Source organism: Penicillium cataractarum, assembly GCF_028827025.1.
Source record: "Penicillium cataractarum strain IBT 29864 chromosome Unknown utg000009l, whole genome shotgun sequence".
NCBI classification, from domain to species: Eukaryota; Fungi; Ascomycota; class Eurotiomycetes; order Eurotiales; family Aspergillaceae; genus Penicillium; species Penicillium cataractarum.
In genome coordinates this window covers 3,356,481-3,374,763 of record NW_026622745.1, presented here as the reverse complement: position 1 = coordinate 3,374,763, position 18,283 = coordinate 3,356,481, and the positions used below count along the sequence as shown (strand labels likewise).

The following is an 18,283-nucleotide window of genomic DNA, read 5'->3' as shown; positions in this document are numbered from 1 at the left end:
TAGTCATACAGGGTGACGGAGCCGAGAAGGCTCGGAGATAGAAACAGAGTTTATTCAACCCATTCAATCAGACATGTAAACATTCCCGCCAAGGATAAGCTTCTTTGGTTTTCCATTGGCATCTGGCAAGGCTAAAGCATCGAGGATGAGATCACGTGATATTAGCGGATTCTGTAGGTACCGTCACTGCTTACCCCCTTCTCCTTTCTGTTCTATCTTTTTGTCTTTTTGTTTGATTAAGGCAAAATATCCAGTTCTATCTCGTCAGTCAGTCATTATGTCCTCACTACTCGCCAAAATCCCAGTGTATATCCTATCCTCCGCTGTTCTACTTGGCGCCTTCTCCCGTTTCACTCATGGCCAGTATACTCCTACATGGTATGCGTTTCAAGAATACCACATGACCGACGATGGCTCAGTGGGCGCTCAAATTACTCCCGTAATCGACACGCTCGTGGGACTGAGCCTCATATTTGGGAGGCGAAAACTGAGGCTCTCTGCAGCTGGTATTAGCCTGGTATTTTTCGTCATAGGACTGGCAATCCAAGTCCACGCTGGGAAGGAATACCTTGGTGATGTCGCGCTGGTTACTCTGGCAATGGCCTCGGTGATAGTATCACGCAAATAAAACTGGGGCTGAAAGAGTGATTTCTCATGGCTCTTGGTACTTTGCTCTACGTGCCAAGACACTGCATGTACACTTCAGATCTCGGGCGTAACCAACCTAGTGCCTCGGGCATGGATGATGGCCTTGGGTGTAGGCGATATCTGACCACAGTCTTTACTCACTATGTACTTCTGGTAGTGAGCCTCATCCCTACTACTCCTACTACCTATACTACCTCTACTACCTCTATAGTGACTACATTTGTTAGTAGATTTGTTAGTAGATTTGTTAGTAGATTTGTTAGTAGATTTGTTAGTAGATTTGTTAGTAGATTTGTTAGTAGATTTGTTAGTAGATTTGTTAGTAGATTTGTTAGTAGATTTGTTAGTAGATTTGTTAGTAGATTTGTTAGTAGATTTGTTAGTAGATTTGTTAGTAGATTTGTTAGTAGATTTGTTAGTAGATTGGTTAGTAGACGAGTGAGTAGATGAGTTGGGAGATGAGTTGGGAGATGAGTTGGGAGATGAGTTAGTTGGGAGATGAGTTAGTTGGTAGATTTACTACTACCCCTCCTACTTTAACTACTATACTTCTACTACTCAGCGAAAGCAAAGCGACCAGCGTGACTGGGGGGTTCTAGGGTGGGATCTTCTTAAGGTCGTTAAACCAAGAAGATTCAGCCGCTAAGTGAGGCAATTCCTCTGCTAGGACCTACCCAGCACGGGTCCTTGGGCGCGCAGACAGCTTGTATTCTGAAGGATATGTAGAAATCGAGAACTGATAAATTGACACTACACAATTGCTTATTGGACACCCCTAAAATTGAGTTAGAGCCTAAACTTCGTAGATAGGATAGCTGTTGTATGATTGCTCTCCGGCGGGGCCTAGCAAGCCACCATCACATGACGTGTGCCCAATCTATATGGAGCCTTGTATTTTCACCGTAGCAATCCTTTCTTCTCTCTGCTGGCCCCCTGCATCTTCGATAATCTCTCAACACTCATCACAGATCAATCTCTGCAGAACCATGTGAACAACTTCCTCAGCAACTGCAAGCCTAGAACTCCCGATAGATTCCAGCGGCACGTGCCACTATTCTCACCGATGGCTCCGAAGGGTTCCGGGTTTCCCCTTGGAGACAAAACCACGGCCAGCTCTGAGAACTCAGCACTTCGACTCACAGTGGAATAGTCATGGACGCTCGAGAACCCGAACCCGGGTGGATCCCAGTGGGTCTGAGGCGGGACTCGTGTTTAAGATTCCGATCCGAGTATTTCCTTCGTTCTATATCCGGTGTTCCACCCTTTTGCCCGCGGGATGAAGTCATATATGTGTCAGCCGGAAGCCAATGTTATTTGTTCCCATAGCTTAACATATCCGGTGTTCCCAGAGAAAAAGTGCAACTGCAGAGAGTCGATACTTTTAACGATTGATATCAATTCGGCCATTCTGATCACGTCACCATGTCTCCCCGGCCATTGGCGCGGGCCTTGAAGCTCCGCCCAACTCTGATCGGCCATCGCGAATACCCTACATCCAATCACCACGGAATCACAGTGCTTTTGAAGCATAGATCTGGACAGAGATGCTTTGCAACATACGTGGAACACTCGAGTGCAACCACCAAGTCAGACAGCAAGCATGAGCGTGTCGTTATCCTTGGCTCCGGCTGGGGTGGGTATACCATCTCACGCCGCCTGTCACCCAAGTCATTCTCGCCAATCATCATTTCCCCTCGATCCTACTTCGTCTTCACTCCCCTCCTGACCGACACCGCCAGTGGTTCGCTGGATTTCTCCAACATTGTCGAGCCAGTGCGGGACCCACGTGCCAAAGTCGACTTCATTCAAGCCGCTGCACGCGCCATTGATTTGAAGAAGAAGACTATTCTGTGCGAAGCCACTGTGGTTAGAAGTGGTGTCACAGAGTCGCCGCGTACCTCTGAGGATGAGAGGAAAATCGACGAAGGACCCGAAGCAACCTTCAAGCAGCCAATCAAGGACTTGCGTCACTGGGAACAAGGAGAAACATTCGAAGTCCCATATGACAAATTGGTCATCGCAGTCGGTGCCGTCAGTCAAACTTTTGGCACTCCAGGTGTCCGTGAGAATGCCATGTTCTTCAAAGATATTGGTGACGCAAAGCGTGTGAAGCGACGCGTGCGTGAATGCTTCGAGTTGGCAGTTCTTCCGACCACGACGCCCGAGATGCGTCAGTGGCTCCTTCATTTTGCAATTGTTGGCGCGGGTCCCACGGGCACAGAGCTTGCGGCATCCTTGCGTGATTTCATCTACAAGGACTTGATGGCCCTGTATCCAGCTCTCGAAGGTATTCCGAAAATCAGTCTGTATGACGTCGCACCCAAGGTACTCTCGATGTTTGATGAGAGTCTCTCCCGCTATGCAATGGACACCATGCGGAGCGAAGGCATTGACATCAAAACCTCTCATCATGTCAAGAGCTTGCGCTGGGGTCCGCCTGGTGCACCCGGACCCCATGAGATGGACCCCAAGCGTTGCCTCACTTTGTCAACCATGGAGGAGGGTGAAGTTGGCGTTGGAATGTGCGTCTGGGCAACAGGCAATGCGATGACCAAGTTTGTCAGCCAATCGCTGAGTGCAGTTAAAGAATTCCCAAACGACTCCGTCTACACTCTCAACGGTGAATCAGGGCCAGTGACACCCGCCGGGCAGTCTTCCTGGGAGTACAAAAAGGTTCCCAAGACGGGTGCCCTGCTCGTTGACGGTCATCTGAGGGTGCAGCTTAAAGACGATGCCGGACAGACAGCCGTTCTCAACGATGTCTTTGCACTCGGCGATAATGCCATGCTGGAAACCGGTGCCCCTCCAGCCACAGCTCAGGCTACCTTCCAGGAAGCGAAGTGGCTCGCAGATCGTCTTAACAAGCAAGACTTGACACAAACACCACCTTTCTCATTCAAAAACATGGGCACCTTGGCATATATTGGAAGCGAAAAGGCCCTGATGCAAATTCCTCATGACATGCATGACCCAAGCAAGCGCAGTAAATATCTCCCCGGGGGAATAACAGGTCGCATGGCACGGGTTGTCTGGAACGCGGCGTATATTACTATGTCAATCAGTTGGCGCAACAAGCTGCGGGTGGCGTTCCGGTGGACACTGAACAGATTATTTGGAAGGGACGTGTCGCGTTTTTAAAGATAGTGTATAGATTACAAGTTATATTGGTAGCGGAGGCGTTGTACAATTGGACATATTAATATTAGCCATAACATCATCAAATATTCCTTCTTTCAGCCATCGTCGGGTCGGCACTTCATTGTGGGCCGAGGTTTCTCCGCATTCCCCGCATCGGCGCGTATTTGACCATGTCCTCCGCGCCTAACCTACACTTTCTCTAGACAACACACCATGGCATCCCAAGAGCCCGCATACATCGCAATCGCCCAGCGCAAGCAAGATGCGCTAGCTGCTGCTATCCCCGCTGAATGGCGACTGCCGGCGCATCTCATTCCCGCGGGGATGCTTTCGCTCGCCGAGTCGATCACCGAGGGACCGAAGAAGTACGGTAGAGTTAATGTCACGGAGATTCCACGCACTTGTGGCATTCTGACTGCCAAAGAGCTGGAAATTACGGAGAACTACGATGTGCGTGGGCTTGTGTCTGCCATGACTGGGCGCAAATTGAAGGCTGAGGAGGTGATTCGAGGCTTTTGCAAGGTTGGTTCTGCTAAGGGTATATCTGCCAATTTCCTTTATTAACGGGGTTTAATGTATCCAGAGAGCAGCAATTGCCCATCAGCTTACTCGTTGTATCACTGAGCCTCTGTTCGATCGAGCCCTTCGCCAGGCAAAGGAGCTGGACGATTACCTCCAGCGAACCGGTCGCCCTGTCGGCCCTCTGCACGGTCTGCCCGTCTCGGTGAAAGACACATTTTGCGTGGAGGGAGCTGACACGAGCATCGGACTTGCTGCTCTCGCATTCAAGCCTGCCCGCAAGAATGCTGATCTGGTCGATCTCCTCCAGTCTCTGGGTGCGGTTATTATCGCAAAGACAAATATCCCACAGACCCTCGGGACGCTAGATAGCTGCAACCATCTGTTCGGTCGTACATTGAACCCGCTGAACCGTCAATGGACGGCAGGTGGTAGTACCGGTGGTGAGGGAGCGTTGCTTGCGATGAATGGGTCCATGGTTGGCTTTGGTACGGATATCGGTGGCAGCATCCGTATTCCCGCGATGTGCCAGGGTCTCTATGGATTCAAACCGAGTGAGGGTCGTGTACCCTACGGTGGCCAAGAGAGTGGTCAGGTTGAAGGTAAGGGACGGGTCTCCCTGCAGCCCGTAGCTGGACCGTTGGCACGTTCCGTGGCGGACATCGCAGCCGTAATGGCCGAAATTGTGCCGCGCGCTGAGCTCTTTGGGGAAGACTGTATCCCAGGATACTGGCCTACCCCCTCAATGCCAGCATCTCTTGCCCCGCCGCGCAACTTTACTATCGGCATCCTCAAGACGGACGGGTTGGTCACCCCCTTGCCGCCGATTACCCGCATCCTCGAAGAAGTAGCCAACCACCTACGCCGGACCCCCGGCGTGGAAGTTGTTGAGATTCCGCTTCCCCCAGTCTTGCCCAAGTGCCAAGCTCTGGCAGGCCGTCTCATGGGTGTTGACGGTGGTTCAAACATGCTCGATTTGATCGAGAGTATGGGCGAGCCGTTGACGCCCTGGCTTCAGGGTCGCATGAAGCGCGGCAAGGCTTTGACTATCAATCAGCTGGCGCAGTTGCAGGCCCAGCGTGCCCAGGTCGAGAAGGAGATGATGAAGATGTGGACTCTTTCTTCTTCATCTAAGACTCGTCAGGTTGATGCTATCGTCTGTCCGATTGCACCGCACCCGGTTCCCCAGATGGATCGGTATAACGCTGTTGGGTATACATCGACATTCGTGTTGCTAGACTATCCAGCCGGTGTTGTCCCTGTTAGACCCTTCGTGGAGTCGGACCTTGAACTTGGTCGCGAGATGAAAGATCCCGTGCTAGGAAGCTGGGATAAGGCCAACCGCTTGCTGTGTAAGTTCTGCCCGGGGGGTTGTGCGTTGTACGTTTCTAACATCGTGTGATCTAGGGGACGAGAAAACGGTTGATCGTCGGGTATACTTGGAGTCACCGCTTAGTGTGCAGGTTGTGACGCCAAAACAGCGCGACTACGAGCTGTTCCAGGCGATGGAGATTATTGACCGTGCAGTGCAAGGTCGTGTTGGATCTACTCCTGCCAAGTTGTAAATACATGTACGATAGGATATACAGTGCTTGAAAAATTACTAGAGTGCACGCCTCGAGTGTACAGCACTCAAAAGGCTCACGAATACTTCAATTATCCATCAGTCTTGGACTGTTTACATTAACTAAATATCTCGTACTCCATACCTACAGTCTCCCCTTCAGTACGGCACCACCATCAGTCGCAATCACAGCGCCATTCAAATGACTCGAGGCCCGCGATCCCAAGAAGACCACCAAACCCGCAATATCCTCAGGGCGACCCAATCGGCCATTGGGCGAGTATTCTTCTAAATGCTTCATGCCACCCTTGGCATTGATAAGACCAGTCGCCATCTTGGACGGGTAGAAGCCCGGCGCGATGGCATTAGTGAGAATGTGTCTGGGACCCAACTCAACAGCTAGGTTCTTAGCAAGATGGATAGCAGCTGCCTTGGAGGCAGAGTAGCTAGGCGTGGCGTTGTCGCCGATGGAACCGATCCCGATGCCTGCAACGGACGCGGTGACGATGACACGAGAAGGCTCGTCGATGGTGGCCTTGACGGTGAGAAGGGGTGCAAGTCTAGCATGAAGATTAGAGACGAAATTCTCCAATAATAGGTCGCTAAGGTCGTGGGAACATACTTTTGAATAGTATAGAAAATACTCTTCACGTTCAGGTCCATCACTTTGGAGAACATCTTCTCGGGGTGGGTATCGAACTTTTCACCCCAGGTGGCACCGGCATTGGCGAAGAGGATATCGACGTGGTCAGTCGTCTTGGCGATTTCAGCAACCAGACGATCCAGTTCTTCCATGCGAGAGCTATCTGCTGGCACGGAGATGGCTTGAGCGCCCGGCCGCTTGTTAGGTAGTGCGTTCAGAGCTGCGACGGCTTCATCGCAGGCATCCTTCTTGCGGGAAGTGATGTAGACTTTCGAGCAGCCCGCTTGCAAAAGTCTGTCATGACTCGTTAGCAGAAAATTATTTGAAATATGGCGTATCCTAATAGAAGGCCGTGTGAAAAGGACGGACTCACCCCGAGGCAGCGTGCAGTCCCAACCCACGCGAGCCGCCCGTGACGACCGCGACCTTTCCATCGAGGGAAAAGATGTTGGAAAAGTTGGACAATTGAACCTGTTCGGCAGCCGACATGATTATGTTTGGATAGAAAGAAAAGAAGGGGTTTAGTAAAGCCGGAGAGTCCAATATTTGAACCAGAGTCTCCTATCACTAATCGAGGTTCAACTCCGTGGCCCGCACCGAGCGACCGAGGCTCATTTACAGCCGAGACCCCGCAAATTTGGCGATTCAACCGGGGAAGCTATGCAATCTTAATAATCATAGAAGTGTATATGCTGATCGATTCTTGATGAGTGAAATGGTTTGTAGCTTGGGAAACTTAAAAAAAAAGAAATGTACTGCCTCGTAAGGATTCGCGGGCTCGACTGAAACGAACGGCGTTTGTCCCACTTGGGCCGTCGTCCTGTGTAACCATCTAAATTGATTGTTATGGTTCAATTACAGAACCAAGGATAAATATCATCACGAAGGAGGAAAACATATTAACATTTCAGTAGCTCAACAAGCATAAGCATGGGCAAATAAAGGAGGAGGAAGAGTCACGAGTTAAAAGTGTTGTTATGAGACCAAAATAAGTATACGTGATAATGTGATGCCTGACAAACCAGGCAACCATATATTTCTGTTCCTTACTTTCCCCATACACCTCGAAAAAGACAATTGGCTGCTACTTTTTCAAAATTAAGTTAAACCAAATGTACCCTGTTGCTCTGCTCTTGTAGTGAGCTAGCCGCCCGAGTCAAACTCAGAGGCTCTTCGAACTGGTTCTGCAAGGAAAAGTGGACCCTCTCCTGTGGATCAACATGAGCCTTCTTGACGCGCCCTGTTCTTAACAACCTCAAAAGACCTAGAAAGACAAAGAAGTCAAGGACCAGCAAATGGCGGCCATATAAAGTAATTGCAGAACTCACCTTCCTTTTCACAATCATATCTAAGGTCAATCAAGGAGAATGGACGACATTACTCGCAACGTTCGCTACCATCTCTTCCAGTTCTACTTGAGAGAATGCCGCCCACCCACTGTCGACGAATTGGCCCAGGAATCTGGTCTCCAGTCGTCTGAAATTCCTCCCATTCTTCAGCAGCTTGAGGATTCACACCATATTGTGCTTTACAAACATGAGTCCTGCGCGCCAACTCCCATTGCAATGGCCCATCCCTTCTCCCATCTGTGAGTGTGATACTCCCATGACAAGCGTAGTATTTTTGGGATCAACATATACCTAACGTAGTCTGTTCTCTCGATATAGCCCGACTCCTTTCGTTGTGGTTAGTTAACCTTTATATCAGCTTCAGAGGCCCCTTTCTATACATGACTGACATCTGCTTAGTCCCAAGGCTCTCGGAACTGGTGGGCTAACTGTGCTTGGTGCGCATTCGGTCTCGCCGCAATGCTCTCCCCAGCGAAAACAACCGTATCAGTTCGATCCGGCTCCATTGACAAGGACCTTCAGTTTATCATTGAAGATGATAAGATCGAATGCCTGAGTCCTCAGGGAGACGTCAACGCAAGTGACTACTGCGTGCATTTTTCCGTCCCACCTTCCACCTGGTGGCGGGACGTTCGTTTTGCATGCGGAACTATTCAATTCTTCGCATCGAAGCAAGAGGCCCAGGATTGGCCTTGGAAGCATGCTTTCCACACTAGAGACATCTTGAGCATGGATCAAATTTGGCAATTATCCAAGGTAAGAAGACTCCCTGCTTTTTGACTCGAAGTTGGGGAGGTAGTTAAGCTAATTTTTACTATGAAGGCCTGGTATCATAATAAACACGAGCATGACTATGATCGGAAAACTCCAGCAGAAGTTGAGGAATTATACACACGGTTGGGAATGACTTCGGATTTCTGGAAGTCTTAATCGTGACCCGAATTCCCTACCGTGGGGATAGTGAGACGTATCTTTGTAGGAAAATTAGCTTACAGTGACAGCGTATGAAAATCAATGATCTCTTTTTCCATCATGAAAACTATACCATGCTTTCTGTAGCTAATAGTTTAGAAATCATATATACCAGAAAAGGTCTGGCAACGCTTGGCGCCCTCCTTCCGTTCTAGTGCTCACCCCCTCGCCGCTTTTGCTCACTGAGTAGAATTGAGCACGCCCCTGATTAGCCGGAGCTGCTTAGTGATTGTTACGTAATCAGGGTGACCTAGTCGGGAATTGGTAAGGACTTAAAATTGCTTGGCACATCTCTCAGCGCTTAAAGGTGACTAAACGGTCACGTGTCAGGGGTTCTGTCTTGACAAATTCGCTGAGAATCATCATCATTTCAATTCATTTAGATTCCCAGGAACTCAAAACGTAGCTAGTACTATGATGAAACGCCCACCAGGTACGTGCATATTCCGTTACAGGACCTAGGAAGTCAAGGTCATTCAAATTGCTCCCTAGGAGCGTGAATTCCCCACATCGCTAGGGGTTTCAGTGAGCTACAATCTAGGACCAGGAGAATTATTCAAGATATAAAATATCTTACCTTGTGATATTCAGGTCCATGCTCATCATCCTCTTCAAAACTTGATTCAATCAACAGGTATTTGTTATTAACCGTCATCTTCGCATTACCGACTACTAACCGCGCTAAACGACTCGTAAGTCTCCGAAACCGCAGAACTCGTTGATATGGCGGATGGCGAGCCATTAGGCTCATACAACCTTGAATCAATCATCAGTGATAATGAACTTTACGATCTTGACATATCGGGTAAACAAAGCTTGAAGGGAGACACCATTCGGGTGAGTTCACCTAAATTTGGGATAGTGTAAATGCGGAGAATCTCCATGTTATATCGGACGGCCTAATCACGGAATCCTTTCCTTTTTAAACGTCTACGAATTATCCCAGTTGCCAGCGCTTCGATTGTACTTACTTTGTTCAGTACACAGCAACGACGTGGCTTCAGTCGGTAAATGGAGAGATTGAGACAAACAGCATTGAACTAAGTACGTCAACTCTACTGACTGTTGTGTTTCAATAGTAATTAAACTAATGTCGCAGATTTTACAATACCAACACAAATGGAGGATTGGGTAGACGCTGATTCATGCTGTCATTAATGTTAACTAACCTACCACACCTCAGATCGACAATCATCCAATCATGACACAGACACTGGAAATCAGATATAAGTTAAAATCTTAATTAAGGTGGACTCGGCAAAAAAATAAGAAGCAAGCGAGATTACTCTAATCGAACAAGCTGATGGCCCCCAATGCCAAATAAGAATCCATCTATGGGCTCAGAAATCCCGACTCTTTCCACCTGGCAATATACTTCTTCATAAGACCCTCATCAATAGAACCCTGGCTCTGCAGCGTCTTGGAATGTTGCCGAGACTTGGTAATATCCAGCACCAACCCACCACAAGACATCGGAACGAAGTAATGATCAAAGAAATCAATCAGTTGCAACGCAGGATTATCGGTAATACTCCCCCGGAAACGCCTCACCCGATCCACCCACTGAGCGAACGGAATAATACTCTTCTGTCCAAGATCCAACGCGCGAGCCAAGATCGCAATCATCTCTCGCCACGTCTGCCGAGACGGATTATCAATATGATAAATAAGATCCGTCGCAGATTGAGACAGGAGTAGTTCGCCTAGGGTGGCAGCTACATCGTTAACAGGGTACCAGGAGAGGGTGCCATCGAGATCGGGAAGAACCTTGAGCACCTGTGACGACCTGATCAGGAACGGCATGTACTCTGAGGGGTTCCAGTAGCCATTGCTAGTCGAGCCGGTAATCTGGGCGATGCGGACCGCCATCGCATGAAACCGGTCGGGGAAGCGATATAATGTCTCGGCCACGATGCGCTCCGTTGCGAGTTTGGCTTCGGCGTACCCTGTCAAAGGGACGGATTCGACTGTACCAGGTTTCTCGGGGACAAGTGGTGTTCCTGCCCATAGCGGGTAGTTTGCTATCACAGCGCTGGAGGAGATGAACTGGAAGCCGAATTTGAATGGAGCGGGTCGGTGCTGGGTGACTTCGCGTGCGAGGTCGATGAGACCCCGCGCAATCCTGAATTGAGATTCGTAGGTCCTGATCGGGCGTGTCAGGCTCATTGGCCAAGCGCTGTGGACGATGCTGGTCACGTTTTGGATCAAATACTGGTAGCTCTCGGGCGAGAGTCCCAGATTGGGTTTGCTTGTGTCCGTTTCGATCACCGTTAGCTTGGACAGCGACGTTGGGTCGAGTGAGATGCCTCTCATTTGAAGAGAGTTTTGCTGTCGCACTGTCGCCTCGGTCGTGCTCAGTCGATTCAGACATACCACTGTATGGATGTCTGGACGCTGTGCCAGGAAGGCCACGATATGGGCACCCAGGCTTCCGGTAGCACCGGTAACGAGCACACACTGACCGGAACTCAAGGACGGCAGCTTGGTAGGGGATACACTATGTGACGGGGCAACAAAGTCTCTTGTGTACTTGTGCACAATGGCGTCAATCATCGCTCGGCGCTCAGAGGTGTCCGGTAACTTGAGCTCAGAGGTGGACGGCACAGGAGGGTTTGGTCCACGATCATACCTGGGGCCTGACGCATGGGCGATAATCAAACGCTGAATGCGTGCTTCGGGAAGATCTCCTTCAGTCCAGTCGACATGACCATATCCCACCGAATGCAGTACCTTCTCCCAATATGGAGCTGGCTGGAGGACGTAGTCTCGCCCGTCCTCAAACAGCCACCATCCTTCCAACAATCCGAAGATAAAATCGCACCACGGCACTTGCTCCGTCATCTCCAACATAATTAGAGCACCATCAGGTCGCAAAATGCGATGCAGATTTTTCAATGAGATGGATAGATTCCGCGTCGCATGGATACAGTTGGTGGCCAAAATGATATGCTGGCTCTGTAGGAGTTTAGCATCTGGCTCACTTTCCATGTTCAGAGCTCTGAATTCCATGAAAGGGTACTGCTTGAAGCGCTTGCGAGCAGCCGCAATGAGCGATCCTGAAATGTCCGTCATGATGTATTTCACGGGGGCCCCTAATTTGGCGAGCAATGGTACAAGTCTGCTTGTTGTCCCACCAGTGCCCCCACCAACCTCGAGAATGCAGATGGGCTGTCCATCTTTGGGAAGTTGACCAAGAAGCTGTTCGAGGAGTCGCTCAAGCTGTTTGATCCAAATTGTGTTGACAGGGGAGTTTGAATACATATCTGCAGCAATTTCTCGGCTTTCAGGGGTACCAAAAATGAGCTGCAGACCGTCCTCTTTAGCCGTGATGAGATCCGCAAATTTCTGGCCAACCAATGCTGCGAGCTTGTGCTCAGCAGCATGAACAGGTTCATCCTGCAACAGCTTGCTGAGCAATTTCTCCGCAGATGCAGTCGGTGGTGCAACCGCCGTGCGTGTGATAGTCGAGCCGTTAATGTCTATCAAACGAGCGTCCTCTTCCAATAGCCTATAGATGATCATGTTCATGAACTTCTCATGCTTGGGGTGGTATGGAACGCGTTTAAGCACTTGACCCGGCACTGCAGACCGGATTGGGCAACCGAGTTGTTCGAAGGCATTCACAATAAACAGAATGCAGAGCTCTGTGGACCGCGGTATGACCAGCTTAGAATAGCTTCCCAGTTGGCCCTTGACAATGGCATCATCCGTGGCCCACTTGATGGCACGAAATGCATCGACAACTGCTGATGCAGGCAGAATAGTGCTGCCATCTGATTTATCAATGCTGATGATACCGTTGGCGCCATTGACATGTGAGGTGGGCTCATTCGATTCCAAAAGTATGTATGCTTCTGTGTCGACTGAAGAGTTCCCCTCAGAGCAGACGCCGCTTTTCTCGTCGTCAAAGCCCAGGGTAGACCGGATGCACGAGATCAGGCTAGCGAAGTCGGTCAGCTCCATAAGCTGGTCGTTTTGAAGTGTGCACTTGAATGCAGCGTCAACTTCTCGCACCAGTTCCATGGCCATAAGAGAGTCGATTCCAAGTTCAATGAGATCAGAGTCATCTTTTATCTCTTCTGGCTCCAATCCAGAGAGATTGGAGATAATCTCCAAAGTCTTTGCAGAGACGTCTGGTCCAGGTGGCATCGCGACTTTTTCCGCAAACTTTTTATCTTGGAACGAATCCAATCGAGAGGGAACGGAGCTCACCGTCGTCATAGGAATGGGAGCGTGGACAGGCGTAGAAGTTGACGAGACTGCAACGGTGGACAAGTGAGATTCTTGCTGAGCGCCCCGAGTCAGCAGATTGCGCATTGATTCCATGGGCACAATCCGAGAAGAAATGCCTAAAATCGCCTCGGCCAATGATCCATCTCGAGCGTCGAACGCGAAGACATCACTGACATACTTATGCCCAGACTCGTGGTGATGCACGGCGAATACTTCCCAAGCATCAGGAGCTGAAGACATGCTCTGGAGATTGGGGTTGCGCATCCATCCGGAAATGCCGTCGCAGATGTAGACACCCCTTTTACACAGGTCAGATGGATCTGTCATGAGATTAATGTAAATGCCTGCGACCTGACAGAAACACTCCGTCAAAACTGGGTCCATCCAGGCCTCCCCAGCATATGCCTTTGAGACATAGCCTGCAGACTCATCCTCCTTTCCAACTATTTTGGTTACGCACCGGAACAGCTCCGTATAGTTGACCACTTGCTCGGACGCCCGATAGATATTTCGGCCCTGAAGCACGTCATCTGCGCTGTTCCCTTGGAGAAGACTCGCACACCGTTTCCTGCCACTCAGACGCGACAAGCGCTCAAAGTTCTCCTTGAGCGTAGGGTCGCTGGCCGGCAAGAAAGCAATCTTTCCAGAGCTGAAGTCGGTTGCATTACCCCCAGAGTCAGTAGCGTAAAGTTTCCATTCCCAGACAAGACCTTTGTCGTCTTTTGCAACAACATCAACATACAAGTCCCTGGAATCATGCGCAATGAGGATATTGTGATAAGAAACTCCCTGGATCTCCGGTTGAAATTGGTACTTCTTGAAGTCAGGTTGCAGATTCATCATCGCGTCGAGTGAAATTTCAATCTGAAGCATGCCAGGTGTTATGGGGGTGGTATTCAGAGCAATATTCGCCAATGTTGGCTGCTGGAATCTGTCGCAGGTTGTATTCACTCGGAATTGGGCAGACTGCTTTGCCTCGTCTTCATAACCGATGAAGGTTGTTAGGCCCTTGGGGGGGTTTGGAGGTTGCACAGTTTCGCTGATAGAGGCTTTGACTTCAGGAACCTCCTTCAAGTCCATCCAATGTCTCGCCTTTTGGAACTGGTAAGGAGGGAGTATCACAGGTGTGTAATTAGACGTCTCCTTCGAATGATGTGCCCAAAATGACACATTCAGCCCTTCTTTCCACAGCTTCGTTGTTGCTTCAGCCAAAAATGGGAGGGATTCTTCACTGGTAACGTGGACAGACTGGAAATGGTGGGGAGAGCTTGAATTTCCCAGCGCCCTGCTGATCATTGAAGTAATCGTAGAATTTGATCCAGCTTCAAGCCAGATTGCGGCCGGGTAATCTGCAGCAAGTCGTTGGACTGCATGGTTGAAATAGACCGGGTTTCTCAAGTGCTGGGCAATGAAATGGGACCCGCGTTTTGGGCTAGACCTTGTCTCAGTCGCTGCTTCAACCTGAATAATTGGCTCATTGAAATGGATTTCGCGACCTAGTGCTTCCAGATCACTCATCAACGGATCGACTTTGGTAGAATGGAAGGCATTGGTCACATTCAGCTTCTTGAGCTTCATGCCAGAGAAGGTCGGGCTGCTCCGTGCGAGTTCCTCAATTAATTGAACGGATTCCGTCGAACCCGCGAGGGTGAAGGATCTGGGACCATTATAACAGGCAATGGAGACATCCGCCTTGTCTGAACAGGACAGCAATGCTGTCACATCAGCAAGGTTTGCCTCCACGGCGAGCATGGATCCCTTGTCAGAACCCCACTTATCGCGAATCAGACGTGCCCGACCGGAAATCAGCTTGAGGGCATCAGTCAAAGAATAAGTACCGGCAATGCAGAGAGCTGTCAACTCGCCAAAGCTATGGCCAATCACTGCGGTCAGTTTGGCTCCGGAGTCAATCCACGCTCTCGCACAGGAGTACTGTATCGCGAAGAGTGCAATTTGTAACTCCACCGTATCCATGATTGGATACCTTTGGAAAACAGCGGGGTAGATGCTGCCGAGACCTAGCGAGAGACATATATCGTTGCACTGATCCAGGTAGCTTCTCAAAATGGCGACCTGATCGTAGACATCCTTTCCTAAGCCGACATAAGTGGAGATCTGGCCGCCAAAGCAAAGAATGACCGGACGAGGAGGGGGAACTTCAATTTCTACGATGCTCCTATCCCCTTCTTCAAAGGCCAGAAGCTTCTCCTCCAACTCGGTGCGAGAGGCGGCATTGAGTATTAAGCCTTTAGGAAGAGTGCGATTTGACTGGCGGGAAAGTTGAAATGACAAATTGCGCGCCGTCAAGTCCTTGGCTGAGCCGGCATTGTCCTGAATGAAACACCTGAATTTGGTAACATATGCTCGAAGACTCTGTGAGTCAACTCCGCAAAACCAAAAGGGAAAGCTTGTAGCAGACGTGGATATCAGCGAGGGGTTCGAAGTCAAAGCGCGGGGCTTCGGTGCCTGTGTGACGATCATTGATGCATTAGAGCCCGAGGCGCCGTAGTTATTGATAAGAGCAGCACGGAAGTCGGCATTCCAAGGCGTTAGACGCGTCGCAATATCTATCATGTCTTGACGACCAGCCTTCAGGGCAGGGCTTATAGACTTGAAGCTAGCCTGTGGGGGTATGAAACCCTCGTTGATCATGAGCAGGATCTTCACCAAGGATACTACGCCCGATGCAAACTCAGTGTGACCAAGTAGACCCTTCACAGACATCAAAAAGAGGTTGTCCGAGCGTACTGAGCCCCCCAGCACCCTTCTAACAGCATCATACTCCGCGGGGTCACCCACTGGAGTCCCCGTTCCATGGGCTTCGACTACAGAAATAGCCTGTGGCTCAAGGCGCGCCTGTTGCACCACGTCCCGGAAAAGCTCTGCCAGTGATAGCGAATTAGGCACTGTGATTGCTGTGCAGTTCTGATTCTGGTACACCTTCGTGCTCGCTATCACCCCAAGCACCTGGTCTCCATCTGCAATGGCGGAGGACAGCCGCTTGAGAAAGACAACACCAGCGCCATCTCCTCTGCAATATCCGTCCCCTCTTGCATCAAATGGCTTACACTGTCCAGTCGGGCTCAAAAAAGAGGCACCAGCCAGATTTTGGAACCATTCGGGACTGGTGAGGACATTGACTCCGCCCGCCAGTGCGCTAGTGCATTCGCCGTGGAGGATAGCGCGGCACGCTTGGTGAATAGCGACGCCGGATGAGGAACAAGCGGTATCAATAGTCAAGCTTGGACCTGTCCAGCCAAAATAGTGACTGACCTTCCCAGCAGCGAAACTTCGGAGGTTGCCCGTGGCCGAATAAGCGTTTGCTGGGTGGCAAGCAATGTTATGTTCGTAGTCATTGTTTCCGATTCCAATATAACATCCGATGTGCTTGCTAGGATCCGAAACTGCAAAATACCCAGACTGTTCGATGGCTTGATATGCAAGTTGCAATACCAATCGATGTTGCGGGTCGGTGGACGACATCTCTCGCGCGCTTTTCTTGAAGAATTTGTGGTCAAAGGTGTCATAGTCTCGTAAAAAATTACCGTACCATTTTCGATCCCTCTCGAACTCCCTAAACGCCGTTTTCATACTGAAGCGCTCCAATGGGACTTCAGTGTGCTGTGACTGGCCGCTGGTCAAGATTCTCCAATACTCGTCGAGGTCTTCCGCTCCAGGAACATGACAAGCCATCCCAATCACAGCAATCTGATCATCTGGTAGACTGCCGAGGGGCGTTGCAGAATTTGGACGGAGAAGTGCACTCGGTAGAGAGGAGATCGACATATCAATGTCAGAGATATGAATCAGTTGAGAACCTAGTTTCCTTGTCATTGTCGGTGGCACGCATCTTTCTGGGCCAAAGCAGACAAAAGTCGCGCCACCTGCATCAATGTGTGAGGAATGAACGAGGCTGAACAATCTCAGCCATTCGGATGGTTTGAGCAAAATCTCTTGCAATGCAATCTCATGCAGACGGCCTCCAGTGATCAGCCTGCTTGGCAAGACCATCTCAGATGCATCGGGGAACTGAAACAAGGGGGTACGGTCGCAAAGGGAGATGAGTTTCTTTGCATCTTCACTATGTTTTGACCAATGGAACCGACCAGAAAGTGCAACTTCAGTAATGTGCGCACCAGACAACTTGAGTTGTGCAACCAGAGCAGAAGCTGTTTTCTTTGGGGCAGTCACTGTGGCCCTCTTTTCATCAACGAAAACGGAGATGTACGCCTTCCCATGTCTCGTTAATCAGCAGTCCCATGTCAAATTGAATGGGGTCGATTTACCTCTGGGAATTTTGCCAAAATTTCATCCACGCTGGCACGAGACTCCAATGCATTCCATGACATTGAGAAGGACATGGCGGTCCCACTTGTGTCCGGTGATGCCTCCTCTGCGTCCACGAGCGCACCAACAAGCGTCGATAACCGCACTGCCACGGCACCATATTGCTGAGCCTTGGCTAGGCTGGAGGCACAGCTCACAGCAAAGGCGCTTAGGATACCGGTACATAGCCCGAGACTCTCCGAAGCCTCCAAGGCGGATGGGGGTAGCTCGTCGGTATCCGCAAGCCCCGGAAACGCAGATCTCACAAAGGCGAGATACTGGGTCAAATGAACAATTACCACCAGAGGCGAGAGCAGGATATTGGGTAGGGGAAACAGAGAGTCTGGCAGGCTTCCCGTCTGCAAGGCCCCATGCAATTCTCGCAATAGTCGTTCACCCTCCACATGTTGCAGTTTTGGCACCTGCTTGACCAGACTCTCCCAAGCATCGGACAGGTCAGATAAAGCATCCAGCGCCCAGCGGTCGCATAAATGGCTGTGGAGTGTTGCAAAGAGATTTTTATCGAAACCTAGTGCCTGAGGTCCGAACAAAAACACCTTGGGCCCCATCCGGGGGCCAGAATGCGACGGCATGTTGCTTGTCACGTTGAAGTTGACTTGTTTACCACTCAGAATCGAACGGTTGAAGGTCAGGTGCTCATTCGACAGAATGTGACATTCAATGTATGGGTTGATACAGGCCAAGTTGGGCTATTGAGCCATCCTTATTGACAAGTTGCTCTTGAAGCATACCTGTGTAATCTATCCACAGTCGGGCATTTTGGATGCCACGTGGGTAGCAATTTCCTGCAGGAAAATCAGTAGTACTAAGCCCCACCACATTATTACATGCATCGCTGCGGTAGAGCTTTGTCTGCCGATAAAGTTGCAT

The 18,283-nt window shown here is 50.0% G+C and overlaps 6 protein-coding genes across 6 annotated transcripts; 4 read left to right on the top strand and 2 right to left on the bottom strand.

The window, feature by feature from the left end:
• Positions 1-277: 277 nt before the first annotated feature.
• N7496_011819 (uncharacterized protein) lies at positions 278-628 on the top strand (the record flags this gene model as incomplete). Its single annotated transcript, XM_056704732.1, has 1 exon — positions 278-628. One exon carries the CDS (start codon positions 278-280, stop codon positions 626-628), a length of 351 nt encoding a protein of 116 aa, XP_056550692.1.
• A 1,442-nt stretch (positions 629-2,070) lies between these two features.
• N7496_011818 (putative pyridine nucleotide-disulfide oxidoreductase) lies at positions 2,071-3,786 on the top strand (the record flags this gene model as incomplete). The annotated part of the gene is made up of 1 exon (XM_056704731.1): positions 2,071-3,786. The coding sequence occupies one exon, from the start codon at positions 2,071-2,073 to the stop codon at positions 3,784-3,786; it is 1,716 nt and encodes a 571-aa protein (XP_056550691.1).
• A 213-nt stretch (positions 3,787-3,999) lies between these two features.
• Positions 4,000-5,870, top strand: N7496_011817 (putative general amidase; the record flags this gene model as incomplete). Its single annotated transcript, XM_056704730.1, has 3 exons — positions 4,000-4,308; positions 4,370-5,657; positions 5,713-5,870. The coding sequence occupies 3 exons, from the start codon at positions 4,000-4,002 to the stop codon at positions 5,868-5,870; spliced, it is 1,755 nt and encodes a 584-aa protein (XP_056550690.1).
• Positions 5,871-6,014: 144 nt separating this feature from the next.
• N7496_011816 (oxidoreductase, short-chain dehydrogenase/reductase family) lies at positions 6,015-7,001 on the bottom strand (the record flags this gene model as incomplete). Its single annotated transcript, XM_056704729.1, has 3 exons — positions 6,015-6,429; positions 6,492-6,806; positions 6,886-7,001. The coding sequence occupies 3 exons, from the start codon at positions 6,999-7,001 to the stop codon at positions 6,015-6,017; spliced, it is 846 nt and encodes a 281-aa protein (XP_056550689.1).
• An 878-nt stretch (positions 7,002-7,879) lies between these two features.
• N7496_011815 (alkylmercury lyase family protein) lies at positions 7,880-8,791 on the top strand (the record flags this gene model as incomplete). The annotated part of the gene is made up of 4 exons (XM_056704728.1): positions 7,880-8,100; positions 8,180-8,198; positions 8,261-8,617; positions 8,684-8,791. The coding sequence occupies 4 exons, from the start codon at positions 7,880-7,882 to the stop codon at positions 8,789-8,791; spliced, it is 705 nt and encodes a 234-aa protein (XP_056550688.1).
• Positions 8,792-10,165: 1,374 nt separating this feature from the next.
• Positions 10,166-17,985, bottom strand: N7496_011814 (putative polyketide synthase; the record flags this gene model as incomplete). Its single annotated transcript, XM_056704727.1, has 2 exons — positions 10,166-17,296; positions 17,353-17,985. 2 exons carry the CDS (start codon positions 17,983-17,985, stop codon positions 10,166-10,168), a joined length of 7,764 nt encoding a protein of 2,587 aa, XP_056550687.1.
• Positions 17,986-18,283: the final 298 nt, after the last annotated feature.